Below are 24,269 nucleotides of genomic sequence, written 5' to 3'. Positions count from 1 at the left end.
CAAGACAATCGAAGAGCTCAGTTTAAATAGATTTAAGACAGAAAAAGTTGACCATGATAAGTTAAAGGAGAAACGAATGTCAATTATAAAAATGATCTAAGATGATCCTGTAACCGCACGAGCTGACAAAGTAATAAAATAGACTAGATTCAATTCACGTGTGCAAGTAGCTACATCAGAGGTGGATCAACCTATGAGGTTAAGGGAGCCCCGGGGTGAAATTGTTCTTTATCACTTATACTCTTCGCTTTGGTATACTTCGATATTGCTTTATCATCGTTAATTTTCACCCTTAAAGCCTTGTTAGAGCCTTCCTCTATTAACAATTTAATAAATTCGAAGTTGTTGAAAAGAAGTAGAAAAGAATTAACTTATAAGAGAAAAGTATTAAAAAGAGTACTTTCCAATAGGTCCGCTCAGTTGGGGATTTGGAGGTCATAATGAATAGATAAAAGGGGCAACTTTTTTAACTTGTTTAGATTGTGCAACTAATTTCTAAAGTTTCTCTTAATAAATCGGAAAAAAGGAAGAAAAGGAGTTCTTAATTACAAATCAAATTACATGGTTGATGAATTTGTAGAAGTAATAATCTGACTCGAAATCTAAACGATACCAAACTCTTATAAAAAAAGGTCCAAGTTTGACCTTTAGTGTAGAAACAATTAAAACACGTTGACTGCCAAGCGTTTTTAGAACACTTACAATCACAGTACAATCTTTTTCGATAAAATGTGTTTATAACATTTGCTAAACCCACGATTTTCGAAGGCCAAGCAAAGAAAAAAAAAAGAAATTGTTTTTAAGATTACTATACTTACTTCCAAAAGAAATTGTTTTTAAGATTACTATAATTTTTACGTTGCATTTTCATTATTTTATGGGACAAACACTTTTTACAACTAATGACAGCTGCCTATAAAAAAAAGATAGCCATGACAGTCAACGTGTTTAGAGCAATGGAAATGTCTGGAGGATCCCCGGAATGGATTGATCCGACTCTGAAGCTGTATACAACTTAACTTTTATACTTTCAACTTGCTAACGTCCGCTTTTAACGTGTAAATCAGTTATAAACCGTTATTTGGAAGTTCCTACGCAAAGGAATGTGTTTTTCCGGACAATTTCAATGAATACAGCCTAGTAAGCCTGTGGTCCTTCCCGTCGCCGTCGTCCCTTCCGGCCTGGCCTGATGGCCGTCTGGTGTCTGGTTGCATGTTGTCGGTGTGGATGTGTGTGTGTGCTTAGACCGGGACGCCGGTGCGGTCCTTGATTTTGCCCATCACGCTCGAGTGCATCCGGCTGTAGCCGCCGCTGCTCTGGGACTTGGGGAGGCCGGCCGCCACCGTGAGCTGGCCGTCACCGGGTAGGTAGAGGTGGTGTGCGCTGGCCGCGCCGCTCATCGTGGTGGTGGTTGTGTTGTTGGCGCTCCCGGTGTGCGGTCCGGCGAAGAAGAGCGTCCCGTGGTGGTCACCGGTGCCGGTGGTCGGTGAAGGGTCGTGCGGCGACGAGTCGTGCTCGTCCGCCGGCCGGCTTGGTGGCGGCAATGGGGGCGGCACGGCGGTGCTGCCATTCGGTGGCGTGTGGTGGAGGTGGTGGTGGCGGGCTAGCTGCTCGAGCTCGGCGTCGATCGCGCGGAACTGCCAGGTCCAGTTGGCGCGGTACAGGAACGGGCGATGGTCGAAGCGGTTGTCGTCCGGGCTGTACGATTCGGCGTGGTAGGAGGGCGTCAGCACGGTCATCTTGTGGCGGTTGATGGCGTAGCAGCGGAAGAAGTGCTTCACCTTGTCGGCGATCTCGGCCGGGTCGCGGCCACCGGCCGCCGCCAGCTTGCAGAACATGCTGAACGGGCCGCAGAACGCCTGCTTGCGGAGGCGCCCGAACTCGCCGAGCTCGGCGTACGTGAGGCCCATGTCCTGCTCGTCGGTTTGTGCGATCGCACCGTCCACGAGCGGCTCCAGCTCGGCCGTCGGGGGCGCCTGTACGATCTCGGCCACGACCGGCAGCGAGAACTCGCGCTGGGCGTAGGCTAGGAAGCGGCGCAGGTCCACCTTCGAGATGCCGCCGATCGGGTTGACGTCGGCGGACGAGCAGTCGTACTTGGTCATGTAGCCGCGCAGCGCCTCGTCGACGTTGGCCGAGCCGAGCACGAGCAGGCCGCCGGGGCGGCCCCGCACCCACAGCATCAGCTGCGCGAACAGGTACGCCAGCACCATGCGCGTCCGGGCCTGGATGTTCTGCAGGGCGAGGTTCTGGCGCGGGCAGCCACCGTCGGTGCGGAAGCGCGGCGTCTGGCCCGTCGCCAGCCGGAACACGCCGAGCAGCGCCGACACGGCCGTATCGATGCCGATGTCCAGATGGTGGCTGCGGATCTGCGCCGCCAGCGTCGACGCCCGGCGGCGCGTCTCCTGGCTCGAGTTCTCCGTGCCCATGTAGCAGGTGAAGAGCAGCCGGCCGCACAGGTCGCCGGCGTCGGTGGGGAGGTAGTCCGGGTCGGCGAGGATCTTGCGGCAGTCGTCGCGCACCTGTCGGTCGCCACCCGCGACCGCCTCCACCACCAGTCGGCACATCGAGTACACGATGATGGCGGTGCTGCTGGAGTCGACGCCACCGCTTAGTGGCAGGAAGAAGCCCCCCTGCCCCGACCGCCGCAGGTAGTCCCACAGCCAGCAGGCCGGTCCGAGCGCTATCTCCTCCTCCGGCCTATGGTAGCTCCATTCGCCGCCCTGGGTTGTGGTGGCCTGAGGTTCGCCGGCGGGGGTCGTGTGCCAGTTAGCCGCCAGTCCGGCCAGCTCGATCGGCAGCTGGATGCGCGGATACGTCGGGGTGGAGGCGGCGAGGGAGCTGCGCGAACGGAGCGCTCCCCGGTAGGCGCGGATGTCCTGAAGGTCGAAGGCGGCCACCGTCACCTCGACCTCGCCGAGGGCGAACTGGCGGCCGCGGGCCACGACCTGTCCGTTCAGTGCGACCGCCGAGCAGCCGTTGAAGTAAACGCGCTGGCCGTCGCAACCGCGCAGGTTGGAGAACAGGTACGCCCCGCCCGCCTTGTAGCTGGCGTTCCGGATCAGGTCGGTGGTGATGTGCGCCTTGCGCAGCTGCATATAGCTGCCCGAACCGTTCACGATGATCTCGACGCCGGCGAGCGACATGTCGATGTGCTTGCTGCGCGGGTTCCACAGCTCCTCGCAGATCTCGTAGCCGAGGCAGGTGTCCCGTGTCGCGATCACCGCGTCACCGATCGGGACCGTCTCCTGGCCGAGCGCCAGCGCCACGAAGCGCGGCAGCTGCAGCTCCTCCGTCTGGCGCTCCTTCGTCCAGGGCGAGAACCAGCGCGTCTCCCGGTAGTTGCCATCGTCGCACATAATCATCTTCGGGCGCACCAGCACGATACGCTCGTTGTAGAACGCCACCCGGCAGTTGTACGCCACGTTCCGGTGCTGCACCGGCATCCCGACGTCGATCAGCATGTTCTGCGCGGCCGGCGCCCGCATCAGCTCCAGCAGCACCTCCCAGCAGTGCAGGTACGTGTCCGGCTCGTGGAAGTGGTCCTCGCAGCTGTACCCACTGCAACAACCGAAACGAAACCACGGTGCATTAGAACCATTTTGTTAGTTGTTATCTTGTTATTTTATTTATTCTACCTAGTAATTGAACAGTTTGCCGTCTGGAGACCCCATTCGGGGTCCTAAAGCCATACCGGTTCTCATCTGATCACATCCTTGTGGCGTGCTGTCAACGCTGCCTCCTGACACCCATCCTGATGGATGTAAACAAACATCAAATGGGATGTAAACAAACTTCACTTCGTACGGGAAAGTGGGGCAACATACCCTACTTAACCGAAAAACATTTTTCTCGTCATTAAAAACATTCTAATTTTTCATAGTCTAATCCCTACACATCTTTTTTAAGTACAAAAAATATGAAAACCCACTTCGAACTAATAAATTTCTTGTAGACGCTTCCGCGGATTAAAAATCCGCCAACAAACGGCGTCACAGGTGTCTCTGTCAGGCAAACGAAAAGTTGAACTCTTCCCGGTTGACAAAAATTGAAATTTTTTGCAGCTGTCATGTAGTACCAGCAAGTTTTTCCATGGCAGATTGCTGGGACTCTTGCTGGAACTACATAGTACCAGCAACAATGTCAATTTCTGTCAACCGGGTTGATTTTCAGGTTTAATTCGTGCTTTTTTTTTATTATTTTCAGAAATATTTGATGCTCAGTGTTATTATTGTTAGGTTCTAAGTGCAGCAAACATTTTTACACATCGTGGCCGAATCCAGTTTTATGTTACTGGTTCTTGCTTTGTGGGATAGCCTAGTGTACTTTTCCTATTCCTAAAATTGTTCTTTAATTTCTTCTTCTTCTTTTACTTACTGTCTATCGTTTATGTTACGGTTTAGTTCCGGTAACGGTAACCGAAATAATCAGAATAAATAAAGAAATAAAACGGGTCTCAGATTGCATTTCACAGTACCAAAATCCGTGCATTTGTTCTAAAAGTCGTTTGACAACTCGAAACGAATGTCGTTGTTGTTCGCGTTGCTGATTGCCTACATTTAGGCACCAAGCATTCGAAATGCAGCGAATTCCTTTTTGTTTGTTTGGTTTTTTTCCGACAATGTTCTAGTCTACTCAGTGTGGCAGTCTTGTCTTCGGTGAGGACTGCTGCAAAAATGCAGCGATGCATACCTTACTTCCAGCTCCGGTCCGGTGCGGTAGGTGGCGCCGCCCGCGACGGCGATTTCGATGGAACGCAGGATGCGCTCGAGGTTACCCTGGAAGTCCATGGCCCACTGGTTGAGGGTGGCGACGGCCACCCGCACGGTGTGTCCCATCGTGCGCCGGGCCCGCTTCGTCTGCAGCTGCAAGCAAAACAGGGAGAAGGTATAGGAAGGTGATTATTGAAGGCGGCAAGGAAGCAGCGAAGCACGTAACGTAAACAAGCGCAACATCGACTTTTTCGCAGATTACGTAAATGGCTCGAGGGGAAAATAAATGAACGGGAGATTGATTGTTCCCGGCGGGATATTTGTTGGTTGGTGTCTGTTCTAAACTGTACTAAAACTCCATCACTGTGGAACGATGGGTGTCACGGTATGGTCCCAACAGTTGGGGGAAGGACAATAAGGCCCACAAGTCGGCCAAACCACCACATGACACTGTCACTGCGTGCGGGAAAGTACCTTGACGTCAGCGCTGCCACAACACTGCTGCTCCATGCTGCAACCGTCACGCGTTTTCGGTATGTGCGTGCGTATGTGTGTGTGTGTGTGGTCTGATTCGAATGTGATTTTTGGTGAGTCGCGCTAGCCAAACTTTGCCTTGGGCACGCCCGAAAAACAAACCCCTCCGGACCGGAGAGACCGAAACTGAACCGAACCGACGCGAGGTAAAATGCGAATGCGAGCCCAACTTCCCGGTCCGGACCCGATCCGATTCGACGCTTTTCCACCTGCTACCTGGGCTTCGTAGGGCAAAGGTGAATTATCGATCAAACACACCCTCCTTCCGGGGGCGGTTTTGTGCTTTTCCCAACTTTCTTGGAGTTTGCCTCCATTTTGGCAAAGGGGGTCGTCGAGCTGGACCCTCTCGCGGGGTCGAAAGGCGAACCTGGGGCTCAAGCTCAAGCTATAGGGGGGTAGCTGGCCCATTACTCATCTGAACCGCAGACACCGGGGGAGAGAGGGGAAGGGCACTGGCAGGATACTCTCGCCATTTCGGGGGTTCGTTTACCTCGGCCGAGGAAGCAAACCTTCAAGCAGCACGTTGGCCTCCTTACTGGAAGAGCGCTTCTTCCGAACACCTCCTAGAAGAGGACGCTGTGTAGCTGGGAATGTTCGTCATGGAATCAAGAGGTTACTGGTTGCTTATAGTCAAACTATAAGAATTTGAAGTCGTTATCCTAAACTTTGAGGTTTTGGACTTCTGAACTTCTGGACTTCATTACCAGTTCCAAACCGGGTAACGACCACCAGTGAGTCTTTATTTCGAGGAATTCCAACTCCAGGACGTCAAATTCTTTCAACTCCAGCTCGCGAAACATTCCACCAAAATATAGCGTGCACTCTCCGAATCGTTTCAATCCGTTGCAATAGAGCTGAGGCAAACACGGAAGGTTCACCCGGGCACTCGCCTGCCGTTGCCGCTAGCGAACCTGGGGTCAACATCGGGCCGATTGAGGTGAGCAAAGGACAGATTCTAGATTAAAAACCGCAGTTTAATGTTCAAACCCTTTGCCAATCGCGTACCGTCTCGGTGTTGTACGGGCGTTCCAGTTCTGTGCCTCCTTCCACCTGCGCCAAACTAAAAAAAACTTGATGAGTGAGGGCAACAGAACTGGGTCCCCCTTTCCCTCAGCGGCGCGTCTGTGGTGGAAGGACCTTTGGAGTTCGCTCCGGTTTGTATTTGCGTTGCGTGTCAGTACGACCAGGCGGGGGTTGAAATGTGGGTCGCCAGGAAGTATGTGGACTATCCGCGAGGCAGGAATGGTTTATGGGCAGGAATGTAGAGCGCGCGAGAACGCTAGCGAACGGTAGACAACAACGACAATACTACTACTCGGTACACGTACGCGTGTCGGGTGGGGAGCGCTCGGAGGTTGGAAGCTTCCGCAGACTTCTGGGCGGTCGGGAGCACAGGGGAGGTAGGTTGTGTATCGGTATGCTCGATTGATCCAGCGCCGCACGACCGACGACAGCTTCGGTTGCCAAGTGGCCGAATGTCGTGGCCTTATCTGACGTGGTAGTTGTCGTCGTCGTCGTCGTCGTAGCCGATGTCACAACTCTCGTATGGGCGAGATATTCCGGAGTTCCCAGAACTCACCCTACCGCTTGCGCTGGGAGAAGTTTCGGGTGGATCCAACTAGTCTTTGCGCTCCTTCACCACCTCCTGCCTGCGTGGGTCTGCTGCAGAATGGCAGGCTCTCGGTGGCAAGGGTTACGTTCGTGAAGTCCTATAAGGTTTGAAGGCTCCACGGGCTCAAAGTTCCACTTCGCGCGCCGAAGTATCTTTTGTCGCGTGCTTTTATCTACTGCTCAGAGCGTGCATTCACGGCCGTGGCAGCCTGTATGGCCGCAGTCACTCCTTCCCCCTTCTCCGCCTGCCACAACACACAAAGCAACTTACTGCTGCGAGGCGCTGGCTGGCATGCTCGGGTCAGGGGTTCCTAGGCTCCCCTAGGAGGTGGAAGCGAGAGCGGGACCACGGTAGCACGGCGCAGTAGCTTTGTAGTGGTGGGCGAGCAACACCACCAGCGTGCCAGCACAGTACCAGCTCGGCCACGAGCCCGGCAGTAGTAGCAGGCAGTAGCAGGTAGTGTCTGGCGAAAAAGCGCACGGCCAGCAGGCAGTGCGAGTACGAGCGCACGACAGCCAGATCCCGGAGGCCATCCCGGTGACGTGCGGTGACGTCCAGGCTGACCTGGAGGCCCCGAGGTGGCCATAGTCCGCGACCCGTCTTCTCAGCGCTAGTGTCCGTGTCCGGTCGTGAGTGTGTGTGTTTGTGGCGGTGTATGCGAGCTGCTACCTCGAGCACCGAACGTCCGGCTTTGGAAGGACAGGCCATTGGCCCCGTTTTGACAGCTGAGCTTCACTACAATCAACGCGCGATCAACGACGGTATGGCGATGTTCAGCGCCGGAAGATTTACAGCTTGATAGCGTCAAAGCCGGAATAGCCGGAAGGTTTTGATAGCACCGAGTCCAATATAAACCGTGCAAGGAAGGAGGAGATACCTCTTACGCCAAATAGTAACCAGAGTCCAGGAATCTCCGGCCCACGATGATGGACGCCCCGCTGAATCTCAACGAAGGTAAGTCGCCAAATGCAGGTGCTCTCACACATTGCAGATCCTCTGAACATCTGATGCTCCAACTAACTTAAACATGAACTTGCTATAAAAAAGTGGACGCACTGCCATAAAGTAATTTGTACGCAGTACGGTGACTGTTGCCTTTGGCTCAGCAAGACATTGCTGTCGCAGGAATACGAAAGGAAATAACAATTAAGTACATTTCACGCGCGATCCCAACGGGATGCTCTCGTCAACCTTCCCCACGAATGCCATTTTGAGGTCAGTAGGGCAAGCAGGGAAGCGCCACGCAGGGAACTTCCCGGAGCTAAGCTATAAATCACTCGCCGTGGAAGGGTCCCTCGCGCCCTCAACGATGCGGTCTGGTGTGTTCCAATTTCCCGCTCGCTTCGCATTAGGCGAACTGTTGTGAGGTTCGCAGTACTGTGACCTCCTTCTACCAATCGGGCGGGTGACATACACAAACGCACTGTCACTGGGTGACGTCTGCGGAGAAACAAGTTCACAGCAAACTATCGATAATGCAGCGGCGAATGCCCGTTTCCGCTGGTGTGTGGGTGTGTTGGTTTCATTTCTTTTCGGTTTTCTGAACGAACATGTCCTGGGAACTTGGGTATATCCCTTTGAGGCGCCTCAACTAACTCAACGTGGGGGTGTAATTGTTTCGTATAATGATGTAGAAAACTTGGCTTCAGCTGCTATAATCATGTACTTTAAATTGGCAGATCGGGTAGTTGGTATTACAACGACCTACCTCTAGGGGAGTTCCAAGTACCAAACACGTGGATAAATGGAGATGCAAACTACAACGAGTCATTTTAAATGGAGGATTCTAATTCTGACAATAGCACAATTTGTCTTTCATATGAAAGAAATATGTTAGTACTGGAGAAATTAATATGAGAACACAATCATGGTTAAGCTGTATACTAATCCACTTTAACCAGTGATGGGAAAATCGACTCCTTGTACGAATTCGGTTCTATCCTGAAATGCGTTACTCCGAATTCAAATCCCAATCCGACAAAGAAAACTAGCGCGCTAATAAACTTATAACACGCTTTTTCCGTCGAAAAACAAATCGTTGCGAGGTTCGCCGTACTACTTCACGAAAAACGCTTTCAGCTCTTTTTTAAATAAAATTTGTTCATAACATTTGTTAAAACGACGGTTTTCAAAGGCCAAGCAAAGGCTTTGCTTCCCAAAGAACTCGTTTTTAATATTACTATAGTTTTTAAGTTGTATTTTCTTTTATTTATGGTCCAAAAACTTTTTAGACCTAATCGTCGCTGTCACCCACTTTTGAGTAAAGAGGCAACTTACGTGTTAATAAGATTCCATTGAGAGTCTTATTCTAAATCTAAATAAACGAATATATTAAAAATACGATGAAGTATTTCAGTTCACAACTAATCCAACCGAATTATATCGAGTCTAAGTAGAACCCGTTTCGAGTTCCAAGGGGGTCCAATTAGAATCGACTCAGCTGATGACAAGGAACAAAGTCGAATCGAAGAATAAAATTGCATCCTAAGCGAATCAATTCATATCTGAATCGAATCCGTCATATGGGATTCAATCCTATAGAATCCCTAAAGGGATCAACTCTCAGCTCTTCCAAATCCCGATTCGACCAACACTAGTCTATGCTCCTTTTTGGCAAGCGATCTTCACACCTGCTTATGGACGTATTGATATAAATAGCGAATAGCTTCAATTGAATTTGAAAACTGTCAGAATGACAGGAAATTCCCATACAAAATTTGACAAAATTTGGGAATTCCCATACAATTTGGTGTGGAGACGTAAAGGTGCGTGATTTTCGTAAGCTGGTGCTGAAGGCAAGGCCTATATCAGTTCTGTAGTTCAAGAGGAAAAAAAGAAACCAACGCATCGTGCTGTCGAGTTCATTTACCCCGTGCGGGGGCCGAGACTGGGCCAAAAGGGATTAATCGGCGGTCGTGCAGGGGATTAATTGAATACAATGTATGATTCGCGAGCGGCAAAACTCGCACCTCCCGAAAGGGTTGCTCAATTTACGACCCAGCAGACGAGAAACAGCGACAGCTGGAGCGTAGCGAAGGAGAAAGCGCTAATGGCCGCCGGTGGGGAGATGGAAATCTGGGTGCGCAGAAGCGGGGTTTTCCCCCGTCGCTGGCCGTATTTCCATGCCAATGTCGGACACGCAGCCATGGTGAGCGAGTCCGCTCTGCTAAGGGTGATTTGTTTGGTCAATATCGCGAAACGGAATCCCCCCCGCCAGGGATGCGGCATTAGTATTGGTATGTGGAAAACCCCGGCACGCGTGTGTGTGCGCGGTTGATAGATAAAAGAAAGTGGCAGAATTCGAGAGGAAACCCCCAGGTTCAGCTCGTTTTGATTTATACGACCCGATCAAAATGTTGTTGGCCCCCTTTGGTGTCTCTACAGTGTTTTCCAAACCAATTTAATCTGGTATGGAATTAATTATAGCTTTAAACGAAAGGTTGTCAGTTCAATTGTAACACAGGAAAAGAACTACACCGCTTTCGAACAAAGTCGTAAAAATAGGCGATCGTCAAATGAAAACGAAACGATCGTTTTTATTGAAATCGTTTTCCAACCTATCGCATCCGTCAAAACATTTGTAGGGAAATTTGTCGAGCGCTTCAATTAACGCAAAATTTTCTGAGTTTTGTTTTATTAATCGTTAATTTGCTCGAAATAGGTACTTAAAAGCCTGAAAAACACTGTGCTAGTGCTAAATGATCACGTTTATTCACGCAAACAGTATTCATCTGCAAATAGCAACCCAATGTGGTTGTGGCTCCGTGCACCGGCATTCCCTTCGCTCCCGACAACGCCCGAAAGCAGTGACATAGCGACGCCGAACCGTCTGTTTTCGTTCCATCTCGCTTCAATCGGATGTCAATACACCTCGGAAGGGGGGAGGGAGGCAAATACCGCAACTGCTTACGCCGCAACGTTTTTGAAAAGGGGTAATTCCTGGGGGTTAAGCACAACAGCACAACAAACTTCGCGGGGAAACCAAGCCAGCGTTTGATCGTGTTTGTTCTAAAAAGGCACTGGCTTACATTCGTATGCACCGCAAACGACCAACCAATGTGCAGCAATAGGATTGTTTACGAAAGCATTTAAACACGCATTAAAACTTGTGCATACATTTATCTTATTCTGATGGTGATATTTTATTTGTGAACACAGAGATTATTTGGTTCTCTAGCCTACATGAATCATTCAACGTTGAATCTCTAGTTCAACCGAATAATTTTGACTACAGCACATTTTTTGGACATGTTGTGGTCATGTAGATTCACACAATTTATCTTCTCGACATTCGGAAAGAACTTCGCAGGAACAGGTAGAATGAAAGTTCCTACAGTCGTTGCCAGTAAATTCTGTCTCTATATCAGGTGTTATTGTCTCTATTGTACTGATGTTTGTCCCCAACGCATCCTGGCCTCGATGTGATCTGTGCTTGTTAATAGCCGTCAAAACAAATAAAATAAAATGCCAATTGAGGTTATTCCAGATAATTAAGTTCGATCAATAAGAAACTGACAAATCTACACTGCTAAATCTGTTCGCTCTAGCAAGCACCTGTCAAAGATGATAGAAAAGAGGAACTATGATAGATAGGAAAATGTACAAATAAGAGCGAAAAATAGACACCGTCTTTTTCTGTCACAAATTGTAATTGGAGTAATAAAAGACCAAATTTGTTAATTTACACTAATCGTTTGTAACACACTAGCGTTGATCTCGAGGTATCGTGTGTTCATATTCTATTTGGCACTCCAGAAGTATATTTTTTTCAATCTATAAACTGATCCGGACTGACGTTTACTTTGTTCAAAATTTTACATTGTGTTATTTTTGTAGGATTTGTTGGTGTATTTTATTCTTCATGTTGTGACTTCAAGTAAAATAACCAAAGTCTAAGATGGCCTACAATTTTAAAAGAATAAAAGATTGATGCGTTAGAGACAAAACTGGATGCGTTATGTCAAAATCAGATACCTTAGAGACAAAACTTAGTGATAACGACTGTAAAACAACGCTGTGGTCGTGGCTCTTAGAAAATGTTCGCAGTCGTGTAGTAACGCGAAACCCGTGGAAGTTCCTAAACACGAAACCTAGAGGAGGAGGGGGTGGGGGGAGGTTGCTGCCAGAGTTTGACAAGATGGCGGAATGCGAGTGGCAATCGGAACGGTTCGGAGGCAAAGACCGAGCCGAAGGCGGGTTTAATTTCACCTGGCTGCCCTGGTAACCCGCCCCGCCAACCACTCCCGGTGTCAAATACACATAAACAATCGTGGGCATGACATGTGGCATCCTTTTCTGGTGCCCAAATGCCAGCACCCAATGGGTGAGTGTGTGGAGTGAAGGTACGCCGGGTCTGACGTAAACCGCGCGGTTAGGGTGTCCACCGTGTCCTCTCTCTTTCTCCCTCGCTCCCTCTGTGGTTTCCCATCGTCCACCACATCCGGCCACTTCCGGAACGACCGGAGAGCGAAAGAGAGAGGGAGAGAGAGAGAGAACCCATAAGACGTCTATCGGATTCTACAGGACTATTATGATGGGCAATTTCCTCCAAAGTAGATTAATAATTTGAAATGGTTTAAAGAAAGAGAGTGAAAGGGGGTGGGGGGTTGTGTGCATATTTTTTTGGGAAGTGGTATGGAAGGGAGAGAGAGAGAGAGAGAGGGAGAAAGGATCGGCGGCAAGGACGAACGAACAGTGTGGAGGCTTTATGACGAACTGCTGGAGAATAAAATAATGACGCGGCGAAGGGCGAACCTCCTGCAAGGGGTTGAGGTGGCAAAGACCTCCTACTTCTCCCACCCCCTTTTCCCCCCACCCTCCCTCCCCCAAGGGAAAGGTCCGGGGATGTGGCCTGGTCTACGCGGCCAGGAGAGGAGACCGGGAAACCTTGGACTGAATTGTCCTCCCTGCGCCGGGTGGAAAATTTGCGATTCGCTTCGAGTTGCCGGCCTGCCTCTCCCACTCTTCCCCGCATCCATTGCTGGGCTAGCAGTGCGCCGGTACCGGGCGTACCGGGCCGTCGCCATCCATCGCCAGCAAGCGTTTGCCGTTCCCTTAGCGCGAGTCCCGGCAGCAGAAGCGGCAGACGCGTCGGCCCGAGTTGAGTGTGCGAGAGTGTTCGCGGTTTCGCGCGCGCTGTTCCACGTTCCGGTTGTTCCGTGGTCGTTCCGGGTTGCGCTTTGTTTACCGGCATTTCCGCGGCGCGTGCCGTGACGATCCGTGCGGTGGATCCAGGCACCGGTGTAAAGCAGCTTCCGAAAAATCCCTGCCGGACAACTTCACAAACGATCGGCGAAAGGAAGAAATAGAGCAAGGGAAAGAGAGAGAGGGAGGGAGAGCGAGTGACAGAGAGTGAGAGAGAGGACGTGAGAGAGAAGGAAGGTGGCAGGGAAGCACGTGATGTGTGACGTGCGGCCGACGGAGCCGAAGGACGACGGCCAGCACCAGCACCAGCACCAACACCATCAACGCCAGCCGCCCCAGCAACCAACCCGGCACCATGAACTGGAGTCTCACGGCGGGCGATCGTGTCCGGTGCCTGCAGACGCAGCTATTTCCGGTCTGCGCCACGCTCGCGGCCAAAGGTTAGCGCTTTTTCTGCACTGCTTCTACCAACAATATCCAACCAACCAAACACTCCAACAGTCCGCTCGCGATGAGTCATACGACGTTCCGTCCTTTCGTGCATGCCAACGTCATCCAAATACACCCCTCCCACCCCAAACCCCTCCAGTGTTTCCTCCCTACGACGGTTTTCAATTTAAATTTACCCCTTTCCCTCCACAGAGGTTCAGAGTCCAGTCTTTTGGTTTGACACTTCATGAAACCAATTTTCAAAATCTCTCTTTCATATTAAAAAAGGAAAGTTTAATAATAAATTTCCAGAATATTACTCATTTTAAAGTACAATTGCGGGAGATATTGCTCTTGAAAGTTGCGTCGAAATGAAAACAATTACGTTTTCATTCAAATACTTGCTTCGTTATTTAATTTGTAATATTTGTAAAATATTAACTTAACAGTTTTTGAACGGCATACAACTGTTGAAAATATTTGGTTTTTAACTACACTTTTTGACTGTTTATTCTAAAGGCGCCATGCTCTGTAAAAAGAGTATAAATACTATAGAGTTAGCGTTAGTAACTCTATAATATTTAAATAGAGTTTAAAAATGTGATTGCTGAATGTAAACAAACAACCAATATGACGATAACGATATAACGATGGAAAATCATAATTAATAAAAAAAGAATGTCGTTTCCACGCGTGAGATATAGTTGAAAATCTATTCTCATACCTAAGAAACATTTGTGAAAAGTTGACACAAGAGTTGAATCTTATAAAATTATGAAAAACGGTAACTTGAAATGTTAGCAAATTTGATAAAAATCTAGTCGAGTAAAAGTAAAGACGTTACAGTACACTTTCTACATAGTTTATTAAATATTGTATTTGTCCTGCTGCTCCTGTCTAAAACTATTCTTACAATTATATTTCTAACATATTCTTTTAATTACAATTATATGTCGTAAGAATATTCTCACAGTTACAGTTTCCGTTTAAAGCATACCAAAACATGTGCACTTGTTCGATGTAAAATTACCTTTCAACTAAAGGAAAAACTAACTGAATTTTATCTGCTCGTTTTGATTCTATTCGAATCGAAGTGAAACAATCCTTCACATAGGAGAATGTTTAAAAAACTCCATACCGACTTAAAAACATTCTATGGATTTCACCTGAGAGTACAGTTTCTAAGTACAAACAAGTAAAAATATAAAGTATATGCAAATTGATGAAAACAAATTTAAAAAGTCATCTAAAATATACTAACTACGAAACAAAAGCTCGATGGACCTCGTAACGACCGTGTAAAATCAAAATAAGAGCAAATAATTGTTTTTCAATCACGATAAACATGAGTAAGACAGAGCATTGTTCCATTGAGAGGTATAATAATTTTTATAAAACGATTTACAAAATCATCCTAAGTAATCAAGTAAATTGAAAAAGCTTCATTTACAAACATATGATCTTAAGGAACACATACAAAGGTAATGTTCTGCACGCGAAAAAACATCAAATCTACAAGTTGTAATAGTTTCCTCATACAACTCCACGATTTGAAGATATTATAAAGAAATTCGCCTCAAAAAATGCTTTAAGCTTTAAAAGAAAATGGAGGATCCTCTCCGGTGACTATAATTCAAAGCAACCATAGCGTGCGTTAGGCCGTGAAAATCATTTCCACCTGCCATTTTCACCAAACCACATTCCCGCACTGCGGAATGACACGCGTGCCGAGCGTGGGCAAAAGAAAAGCAGTCTTATTGTTCCGAAATACGAGTCGGTTGCTATTTTCTTCACGTTTGCGGGCCTTTTTTCTCATTGTTTTCCCGCGTTGCGTCCGGTTTGGCTCTCTCTACTACCTAGCAACAACAATGCACCCCCAGGAGGGTCCTGCGCGTCATACCGTTGGTTGTTGGAAAACAATTTTCAACCGTTGATTCGTTTTTTTTTTTTGAGTGCAGTTCCAACCATTTTCCGACTACCAGGTGCAACTGTCGAAGAACCCCCAAATTGTGGGTCAGAGTGGACTTTTGGGGTCGGGGTCGACGCCGAGAATGCATGCGGGGAATGCAACCGACCCTGGGGAGGGGGGAAGGGGGAGCCCTTAGACAGCAGCCCCTTTTTTTGGGTTTGTTTATTTATTAACGTGCCGAAAAACGCTCAAAACTACTCCAATGATATTAGAAAATTGGTAGAAAAATCGGTCAAAGTACGAGCAAACTCACCGTCCTAGACATAGTTTTGGGCCCAACCGAGGAATGGAGGTAGAAAAAATGGGATAGTTTTGTGTTAAAATGTTAGTGACAAAGTTTTTCCTCGATCCGACCCGTTTTCCGAATCTTTGTCACGTAATTAACGTTTAACGTATTAACGTAAAAAAAAGCAAAACTTTAACAACTTTTCATGCAAAAACGGAAAACGCTAGCAAATTTCCGTTAAAAGCCAAATTAAGAGTAGGTTTTCTTTTAAATTTGAAATAAGTTTGACAACTGTATAATTTAAATTGAATCCATTGTGGCCAACAAATTGAATCAACTACCTTTAATTATACGTTGAAACATCCAACTTTATCACGAACCACGTAACCAAAGATTATTTAAAGCCGACAAGTGGTAAAAAACCCCGATACTTTATATGGCTTTTGAGGTTTGTTACAGTGTATTTAAAATGTTTTGGGGTCCCTTAACTACCATTGAACGTCATATCGTGGCTGAAAACCAGCGAGAAAGATTTGCACAAAGTCGCTGTCCTTCCTTTCAAGACTTATGGCGTATGGAGAAGTGTATAGTGTGCAGTGCCTTCCAGAATATTTTTCGAAAGTACTTAAAAGATGTAACTTTACAACAAAAATTACTTCATTCAATTAGCTTTTTTATCTTTTTTCTTATCACCGATGAAAGTTTGTCTATGTTTTTAATGCAATCGTTCGTTCTACTTCAACTGTGAGTCTTAAAAATTAAAAAAAAAATCCGTCCTAGAAAACCAACTTTGTGTAGTTATGTTCTCGAAAAGTAAGGGCACATTTTATTTAAAATTGTCATCGAACATTTCAAGCACTTGAAAACCTGACGCATTCCTGAGCAGTGAAATAAAACGGTGAGAAATAATCGGTCGCTGCGTCACGAGATAAAGATAAAGAGTGTGACATTTTTTTTTCGCGGCCAAGAAAGCGTTTCCTCATGCTCGGGGGCATCCTCGTCAGCTGTTGCCCGACTGTTCGCGACTGTTCTCCTACCCTCCTCCTCCTTCTCCTCCTCCTCCTTCTCCTCCTCCTGCACCCCATCGTCATCGTTTGTAGGTGTGTTTTTCACTGTCTTTCTCGAGCGGGCGACATTCGGGCGACATTCAGCGCAGCTGCATCAAACGAAACCTCGCCAAGACAGCTGACAGGCAGCACCGACGGGCCCGAACAGATGTTCAGGTGTGGGGTGGGGGGCGGGTTAAGAATAGTGTTCTGGTTCGAAGGGTCAACTAGCATCCTCCCCGTCATCCACTCGCCCGCCGCCCACCGAAAGGAGAGAGAGAGCGAGCAGAAATTCTAAACCAAACGCTACCCGGCAGGACAATAGCAGACAAATGGCCCTCCCTTCGCGAACAGTTGGCGTACGATCAGCGGTTTCGTTTTATAACTCACTTGCGATGATGCAAGCGACCGTGAAAAACGAAAATGGAATCAAATAAAACACCCACCGGCAAATGTCGCGCGCGACTCGATCGAACGCTCGCATCGATCGAACGCGCGAATCGGTCGCCGCCGCCGCCGAGACAATGGCTATTTTTTGCCACAAACACACACATGCACACCCCTGCATCGAAAGATCACCGATCGGCATCACGTGCATTGGGGGAAAAAGCTTTCCCTCCGCAGCCGGTTTCGAAAGCGTCAGGCGAGATTGTGCGACCGCCAAAAATCGACCAACACCAACAACGCCAGTCTTCGGCAACCCTGCTTTTACTTCTTTGTCTGTGTTTTTGAAAAAAAACAGGAAGACTTTACAAAACTTGTTTTTTCCGAGTTTAACATTTTCCCAAACTACTATCTTCGCCTTCGGTGATGGATAAGTTGCATATAAATACGGTATAGTTATTCTAATAAAACACACTTACCCTGTGTGGATGCGTGAAACCGGCAGCACTCGGATGTTTTAAGCTGAAAAACAGAATGAATATAACGTTAAAATTCAATTGTAACAATTTAATGTTTAAATAAATAAATCTTAATAACATTTAAAAAGCGAAAATTTGAAACTCCAAAGCATTCTTGTACGCGAAATGAAAGCACGAGACCTGTTATGTCATGATGAAAAAAACAACAGTGACTCACCGCCACAGTGTGCGTTGCTGATGAAATAACGTTTTTTTAATGGGAATAATTCCTCCTGATTAAACATTTTAGCAATGTTGTTGGACCAAAATCATCTTGCATATAGTCATCAACAGTTCCACCGGACTTGATTGATTTGCAACCAAATAATGTCCGAAAATAATGTGGTAAAAATGTTTTGATTACCAGAGAAAATTCATTTGACTATGTCCTTACGCTGAATTGAATCCAAAATTTTAATCCTTTGGGATGCTTAGTGTTAACACTTTGTGAAATCGTTTAGACTAGCTGATTGTGTTTGGACATACATTATTGCACCAACAACTAGACTCACATTTTCCCCCGAAAAAGAATATATAACAGCATCAATTAAATAAGTCTCTCTCTCTCTTGCCTTGCGCATTTTTTTGTCATCAGTTTGGTAACAATAACGACATTTCGCGCTTAAACACTAAATCGTTGCTTTGTTTTCCAAAACCGTAGGTTTAATTAATTTTACAAAATAAAATGTTATGGCCTGCTGGATTCAAGTGTAAATTAAACTATAGAAAATTTTCAGCGAAAATACAGACCCCACACGCCAAAAAATTTAAAATAAATAAAAATCACTAGATGGTGTTGACGACCGCTGAACGTTACGCACGAACGCGTTACATGACGTTACACCGGCACCGATTTTTCACCTTTCTCTTCGCCCTGTCCCTGCCGTTTTGCAAAACGAACCGCTTGTACTGTTGCCTTTTTTGCTTTGTTTGTTTGTGTGTGTGTGCGTCGGTTTCTTTTTCTTCGGAATTCTGTTGCCGGCGGGCGGGCGAACAACAAGCGTATTATGAAAGATCACTTTCCAACAGCGCCCACGTATTTTTTATTCGTGCTCGGGTCCGTGTTCTAGCAAAAGACGACGCCGTTCGCTTAAGTTCGGAATGAGATAACAATATTATTTCACATGCCAAATATCATCCTAGCGGAGGGTAAAGGAAGGTTGGTGGGGAATGGGGGGGGGGGGGAGTAAAACAATCCAGCGCGCCACCATGTCGCCTGGGGTTACTTTTCATTCGAGTCGAGGCAAAGGGAGGATTGCGGGATGGGAGGAGGGAAGCGTTCGGGGTCGATGAAATGTGCAAATGTATGTTTGGATGTGTGTGTGTGTGAGTGTGCGTTTATGTTGTTTTTTTCGCGCGATGTTAACGCGACCTGTCACGTCATGATGAAGAAAAACAACCGGGGGGAAAAAAAATATCCACAAGGAAAAGAAAAGGCTTCCGTCAAGCGAGCAACTCAAGAACAAGCGCAAAAAGTGGCAAGCGACCACGCACATTGCTGAACGAAGGTACAAGCATGCCGAGAAAAGAAAAACCCGTGCATTTTCACCATCTTTCCGCAAAGATCACCTTCCAAACGGGGAACGGTTTTGTTTTTCAAACTTTTGTTTCTAATTCCCTCGCAGGGAAGAATACAAGAACGCGCACACACACAAACACACACCCACACGTGTTTTCTAAGCAGACAACCTTTCCATACCCCTCCTACCCACCCGGGCAGGGGAAAAAAGCGTATGCCAGGGTCTGAACGATGTTCACTTTTTCCTTCGGAAAATAAATAATCAAAAGGCAAAATGCCTCTGCTTGTTCCGGAGCAGAATCTCGTGGATCGCACATTTTTCATACTCGGCTATTACAAACCCACGGGCGGGGAGGTGTGGCGAGGGCAAGCGGGGAAGTACAGAATTCCACCCGGACGTTTCGACACACGGACCACTTACATTCGGGGTAGTACTTGTGCCCGAAAGATAAACGGAAGAAGTAAGTTGTTGAAACAGGTTAAGAAACATCCATACATCACCACTTCGCTAAAATGGCACTTAGAGTTGTCTAAAAACACATCGACAAGCCGGGTGCGGCAAGAAATAAGAAAGCATAACCTCTCAAAAACGAGACAAAATTGAATCAAACGTTTAAAATGGAAACAGGTAATGTGTTTTCGAAACAAGCAAAACAAGAACGAAGTTTTGCCCGAAAACAAAATGGAGAAACGATGGACAAATCTACATAGTCCGAAGGGAAATATTCCTAGATAATTTTAAAGGATCATATGATAAGTATAAATAAACATTTTTATAAACAACCTATTTTTACCGAAACAAACAAGGGCATTTAAATATTTAGAAAAAAAAACAAACGTACCGAATGTTTGATGTTGGATCTATTTTTATTTGATAATTTGACCAAACAAAAGATGGACGAATGTGTTAAAATTCCATCAATGCCTAGTGACGGTTTCAACAAATTCGGTGTTGTTTTGGTGATGCTACAAGCGACGTCATCTCGAGTGCATCAAGAGTTGCGTACCGCTCGAAAAAGTTCGCCCCGCTGCAACCTGTTAGAGGATGCACATGCACACACATACACACACTCACTGGCAAGACACGGTGTGATCACGACCGATGCTGGTGTGATGCTCTCGAGAATGATTCCCGGTTTACATTGCCTGCGTTACGTCGGGTCGCCTACGCATCTTTCGTATGCTTACGAGTTTCTTTTCTTTATCCAACCTTCCTACCTTTTCCTAACTCCATCCGGCGGTTTCGTTATGGTTCCACTCTCCCTATTTCCCAGTTTTCTTGTTTCTTTCCTACCAAAGCAGCAGGTTGTTATGATTAAAAAGAGAAATAAAAAGTTCACGCTGGATACAACCGATGGACAAAACTTAAGCCGAACATAAAATAAGTTAAAACTAAAGTAATGGCAACGGGGAAAAATTCAATCTTGGCCATACGACGAAAACCAATGCTTCTCAAAGCATTATAAAATATTACTTCTTTTTGTCGCACGTAACCTATAACACACCATTATACAAACATTATAAATAATATCATTAGCATCGGATAAATATCTACTAAATGGAATAGAGTAATTGGCAAATAAAGAATTGGATTGGGTCAAGAACTGTATCTGAATTTGTGATAGTAGTAGAAAATAGTTTTAACACGTTGACTGCTACGTCACCAAAAAAAAAGGGTGACAGCAGTAACTAGTTCTAAATGTAACATAAAAACTATAGTAATATTCAAGACAAGTTCTGTGGGATGCTAAGTCTTTGCTTAGTCTTCGAAAACCGTCGGTTTAATTAAAGTCACTAACAAATTTTTTTAAAAACAAGATTGTACTAAAAAAGTATGCTAAAAACGCTTGGCAGTCAGCGTGTTTATACCTATATTATATGTACATACGTTTATATTGGTACTAATAACGTCACAATGCACGGCAAACCACCATACATTGTTAATACTAAATTAGAAAAGGAGGAATTTAAACCGTTAAGAGAATACGGTAAAATCCGCAGGACGAAATAATGCGGCAAACCACGAGACCAAAACAGAACTCGCTCTCACACCAGAAATAGTTGACTGTGTCATTTTGGCCGGCTGCATTCCCACCGTGCAAGCGTAACGGTTACGTGAAATCTGCATCAGCTGAGCTTCGAAAGGCAAAGAGCTCCGGTTCGCTCGCGACATTCACAGGCGCTCTCTCGCACCGGGAACACCACCATCGGTATTCCCTGCTCGCTCTAGCACACACACACACGCGCTCGCGCGCTCCCCCCCTTCGCCATCGCTTTCTTTCAACGAAACGTGGTGGAAGGGGTGGGAGGGAGGGGTGGGGGGTTGAAAAAAGAGCATAAAAATTAAAGGAATAACAGCAGCAGCAGCAGCAAGCAGCAGGGAAAGAAAAATAAAACGGGCACACGGGTGCACACAAAGGAAAGCGCCTGCCACAACACGGGTTGGCGGGATGATGGGAAAGGGCGGGAAAGAGGGGTTGAGCAGCGTTCCCTCGAGACATTCCCATGCATACACACGGTGCGCTCGCGAGACAACAAGCCAGGCGGTCGCAGGATTGCGCCGTCAGTCGCTCGGTAGACGCTACGCGGTGGAGACGCCTGGTCAGTCATTTCGGTAGCAGTGGCACAACAACACAACCCCGTCGCGTAACCTCAAAAAAACATACACGCAACTCCGGGAGCGACTGCAAGTATCCATCCGCCGGGTTTTTTTTTTTCGTGTGTGTGTTGCGATTTTCAACCCAATCGAGCCGTGTTTTGTGAGCCGACAAATCAAAAACAAACGCGAAAGGCACAACAAAGCTCGTCCCACCGTGCCTTAGAGTGTTGTGAGTGTTGTGTATGTGCGTGAGTGCGTGTTAGTGTGCATGTAAGTGCGAGTGTAGGATCGTCCCGGTTCCGGTTTATTTCCACGATCAAAAAGCGACCCTGATCAAACCTTCCACCAACCTTTCGGTACGCATCATCCTATTTTGTTTGCGTGCGAGAGATTTCCCGCGGAAAACTCTTGGCGGCAAAGAGTCGAAACTTACCCTTAAGCTACCCCCCCCCCCCCCCCCCCCCCCCGGAATGCATTCATGACAGATGCAACCGCACACCAGCACGAAAAACCGATAGGAGGAAAAAACCAAAACCAAACGAGCTGAAACTTTCAATCAAAAAAGCGACGCGGACGCAGCAAAATGTCCCGCCACGGCTCGACCGCGAAGCGAAACGCACGGCGCAATGTTTTTGTAAACATTCGGTCGCCACTCATTTGCGTCCCCACCCCCACCCTCCGAGAACAGCTGATCGATGGGACAGCTCATCTTCACGGGGGTTTTTTGGGTGATTTTGTCAGTGCATTTGGACATTTTACACTCGCGCTTGACAGCCGGCAGTTGGATACGGTTCTAGCCTCTCGGGGTTGTTTGACTGGTGCCAAATTAAGATAAGAGTGAATAAAAATGGCGGTTTGGCGGGGGTGAAGAAAAAAAAAAAGATTCACTTTGAACAAACCACCAGGCGCCTCCATCGGCGTAGTTTATCATCAGCAGGCAGTCGACAGCGAACGCCGTCATCCGCTCTGAGCGCTAAATACCCTTTCCTTACCTTCATTCCCGTCACCTTTCCCTCCTCCCCACCCTCCGTTTCCCCTCGTCCAACCGCATCCAGGCGGAAAAGTTCCGACCGCACGCGTCTCAAAAGCACGTTGGCTCGTACGGCTCCTCTCGTTGAGCAGCTCATTAAGGGTCATACATTTTTAATGCACGTGCCATACACCCTTTACCAACACCCCCACCCGCCACCACCCGTTCCCCAGGTTTCTTGAAAGTTTTCGCAGGAGAAAGGAGAAACCCTTTTTTGAATCAATTTTCCTCGAGAGATTCTTTCGGCGTGATTTTGCATCACATCGATAATGAAAGCTATTTAAGAGTGTAAGATCAAGGTTTCAATTAAAAGAAAAATCACCGTACCGAAACAGAACGTACCCTCGAGAGTGTGGTTGCAAATATCGCTTTTACGAGTATTTAACACGTTAACTGCCAAGCGTTTTTAAAACGGTTTTTTAGTACAACAATTTTTGATGCAATTTGATTGTAAAACATATACTGAAAGTTGTTTTTAAACAAGCAACAAATAAATCAAGCTGTCCAAAGGATAAATTTGTACATTTACGATAGCTTACCACTGTATTATAGTAATAATATATGAGTTTCGTGACAACTTGCGTCACCCCACCTGTCACCCCATATTTGTAGTGAACGTGTTAAAAGAACAGAAGAATTACACTTGGAAATCAAATTGAATCAGTGCTTAACCTTTTTTTGAGTTTAGAGTATGGAATGGGGAGATAAAACAGAATTCGCTTGATTTAACATTTTATAAAACAAATTATTCAACCAACTATTCTAAATAGAATAATTACTTAGCACATTTTGACGAAGGACGGCTGAAGTTTATTTTAAATTAGTTACTACTTATGAATAGTAGAACTTCTTACTAAATAGGTAGACTGGTTTCAACTCCTTTATGGTTCTTTTACCGAACGCCAACCTGTTTTCTACTTGTTCGAGATTTTTCTTTTCACGAACCCTTGCTAACTAGTTTAGCCTCCCGAGGATAATAAGAGCATTTTTCAGCATCATCACTCGCGAAGGGAAGCAAACCGGATATGATCACCGGTTGGTGGGTGAAAGTTCGTGATTTGGTTTCGTTCGGAGGCAGAAAAAGAAAGAAAATAAAGGCAGCGAGAAAACTGGAAAATCAGTACCAACTCCCCGGGCTAACCTAACTTCTTTTTTTTTTCTTTCTTCTTCCTCTGTTGCAAACGTTTTCATCAGCCGGCTACCTGGGCAGCTTTCTGTCGAACAGCCTGAAGACGCACCAGCTCGAGGTGAACACGGACTCGAAGACGCTACGGCCGATCGCTCGCCTCAAGGAGCCGCGTGAACTGTTCGCACTGCCGAAGGAACGAGACTATGACTGCCCCCAGCAGGCTCCCCGATGGCCCATCGAATGTCAGGTAAGGTGAAGAAGGTGCACAAACATGCAAACACACACACACACACGCACAAGCACCTTCGAGCGAAGCACGATTTCACGCGACGAAAAAAAAAATAAACAACGCAAACACAAGAAAGGTCTACAGCAGACGCTCAGACTAGACAATCCCAACCAACCAAACAAACCGACC

General features: G+C 46.8%; 2 protein-coding genes across 2 annotated transcripts in view; one reads left to right on the top strand and one right to left on the bottom strand.

The window, feature by feature from the left end:
- Positions 1–836: 836 nt before the first annotated feature.
- The window catches only part of LOC131269716 (glutamine-dependent NAD(+) synthetase), a 44,343-nt gene continuing 20,910 nt past the window's right edge, over positions 837–24,269 (bottom strand). The window contains exons 3-5 of the mRNA XM_058272209.1: positions 17,536–17,578; positions 4,693–4,865; positions 837–3,561 (exon numbers count right to left, since the gene is read on the bottom strand). Coding sequence (XP_058128192.1) covers positions 1,242–3,561; positions 4,693–4,838 — 2,466 coding nt within the window. The 5' untranslated portion in view covers positions 4,839–4,865; positions 17,536–17,578 and the 3' untranslated portion in view covers positions 837–1,241. The remainder of the gene's footprint in view (positions 3,562–4,692; positions 4,866–17,535; positions 17,579–24,269) is intronic.
- The window catches only part of LOC131269715 (cytosolic carboxypeptidase 2-like), a 31,126-nt gene continuing 20,214 nt past the window's right edge, over positions 13,358–24,269 (top strand). Inside the window, exons 1-2 of the mRNA XM_058272208.1 lie at positions 13,358–13,442; positions 23,917–24,098. Of these exons, the coding sequence (XP_058128191.1) occupies positions 13,358–13,442; positions 23,917–24,098 (267 nt within the window). The remainder of the gene's footprint in view (positions 13,443–23,916; positions 24,099–24,269) is intronic.

Source organism: Anopheles coustani, chromosome X (assembly GCF_943734705.1).
Source record: "Anopheles coustani chromosome X, idAnoCousDA_361_x.2, whole genome shotgun sequence".
In the NCBI taxonomy this organism is placed as follows: domain Eukaryota; kingdom Metazoa; phylum Arthropoda; class Insecta; order Diptera; family Culicidae; genus Anopheles; species Anopheles coustani.
This window is presented reverse-complemented; position numbering and strand designations above follow the sequence as displayed.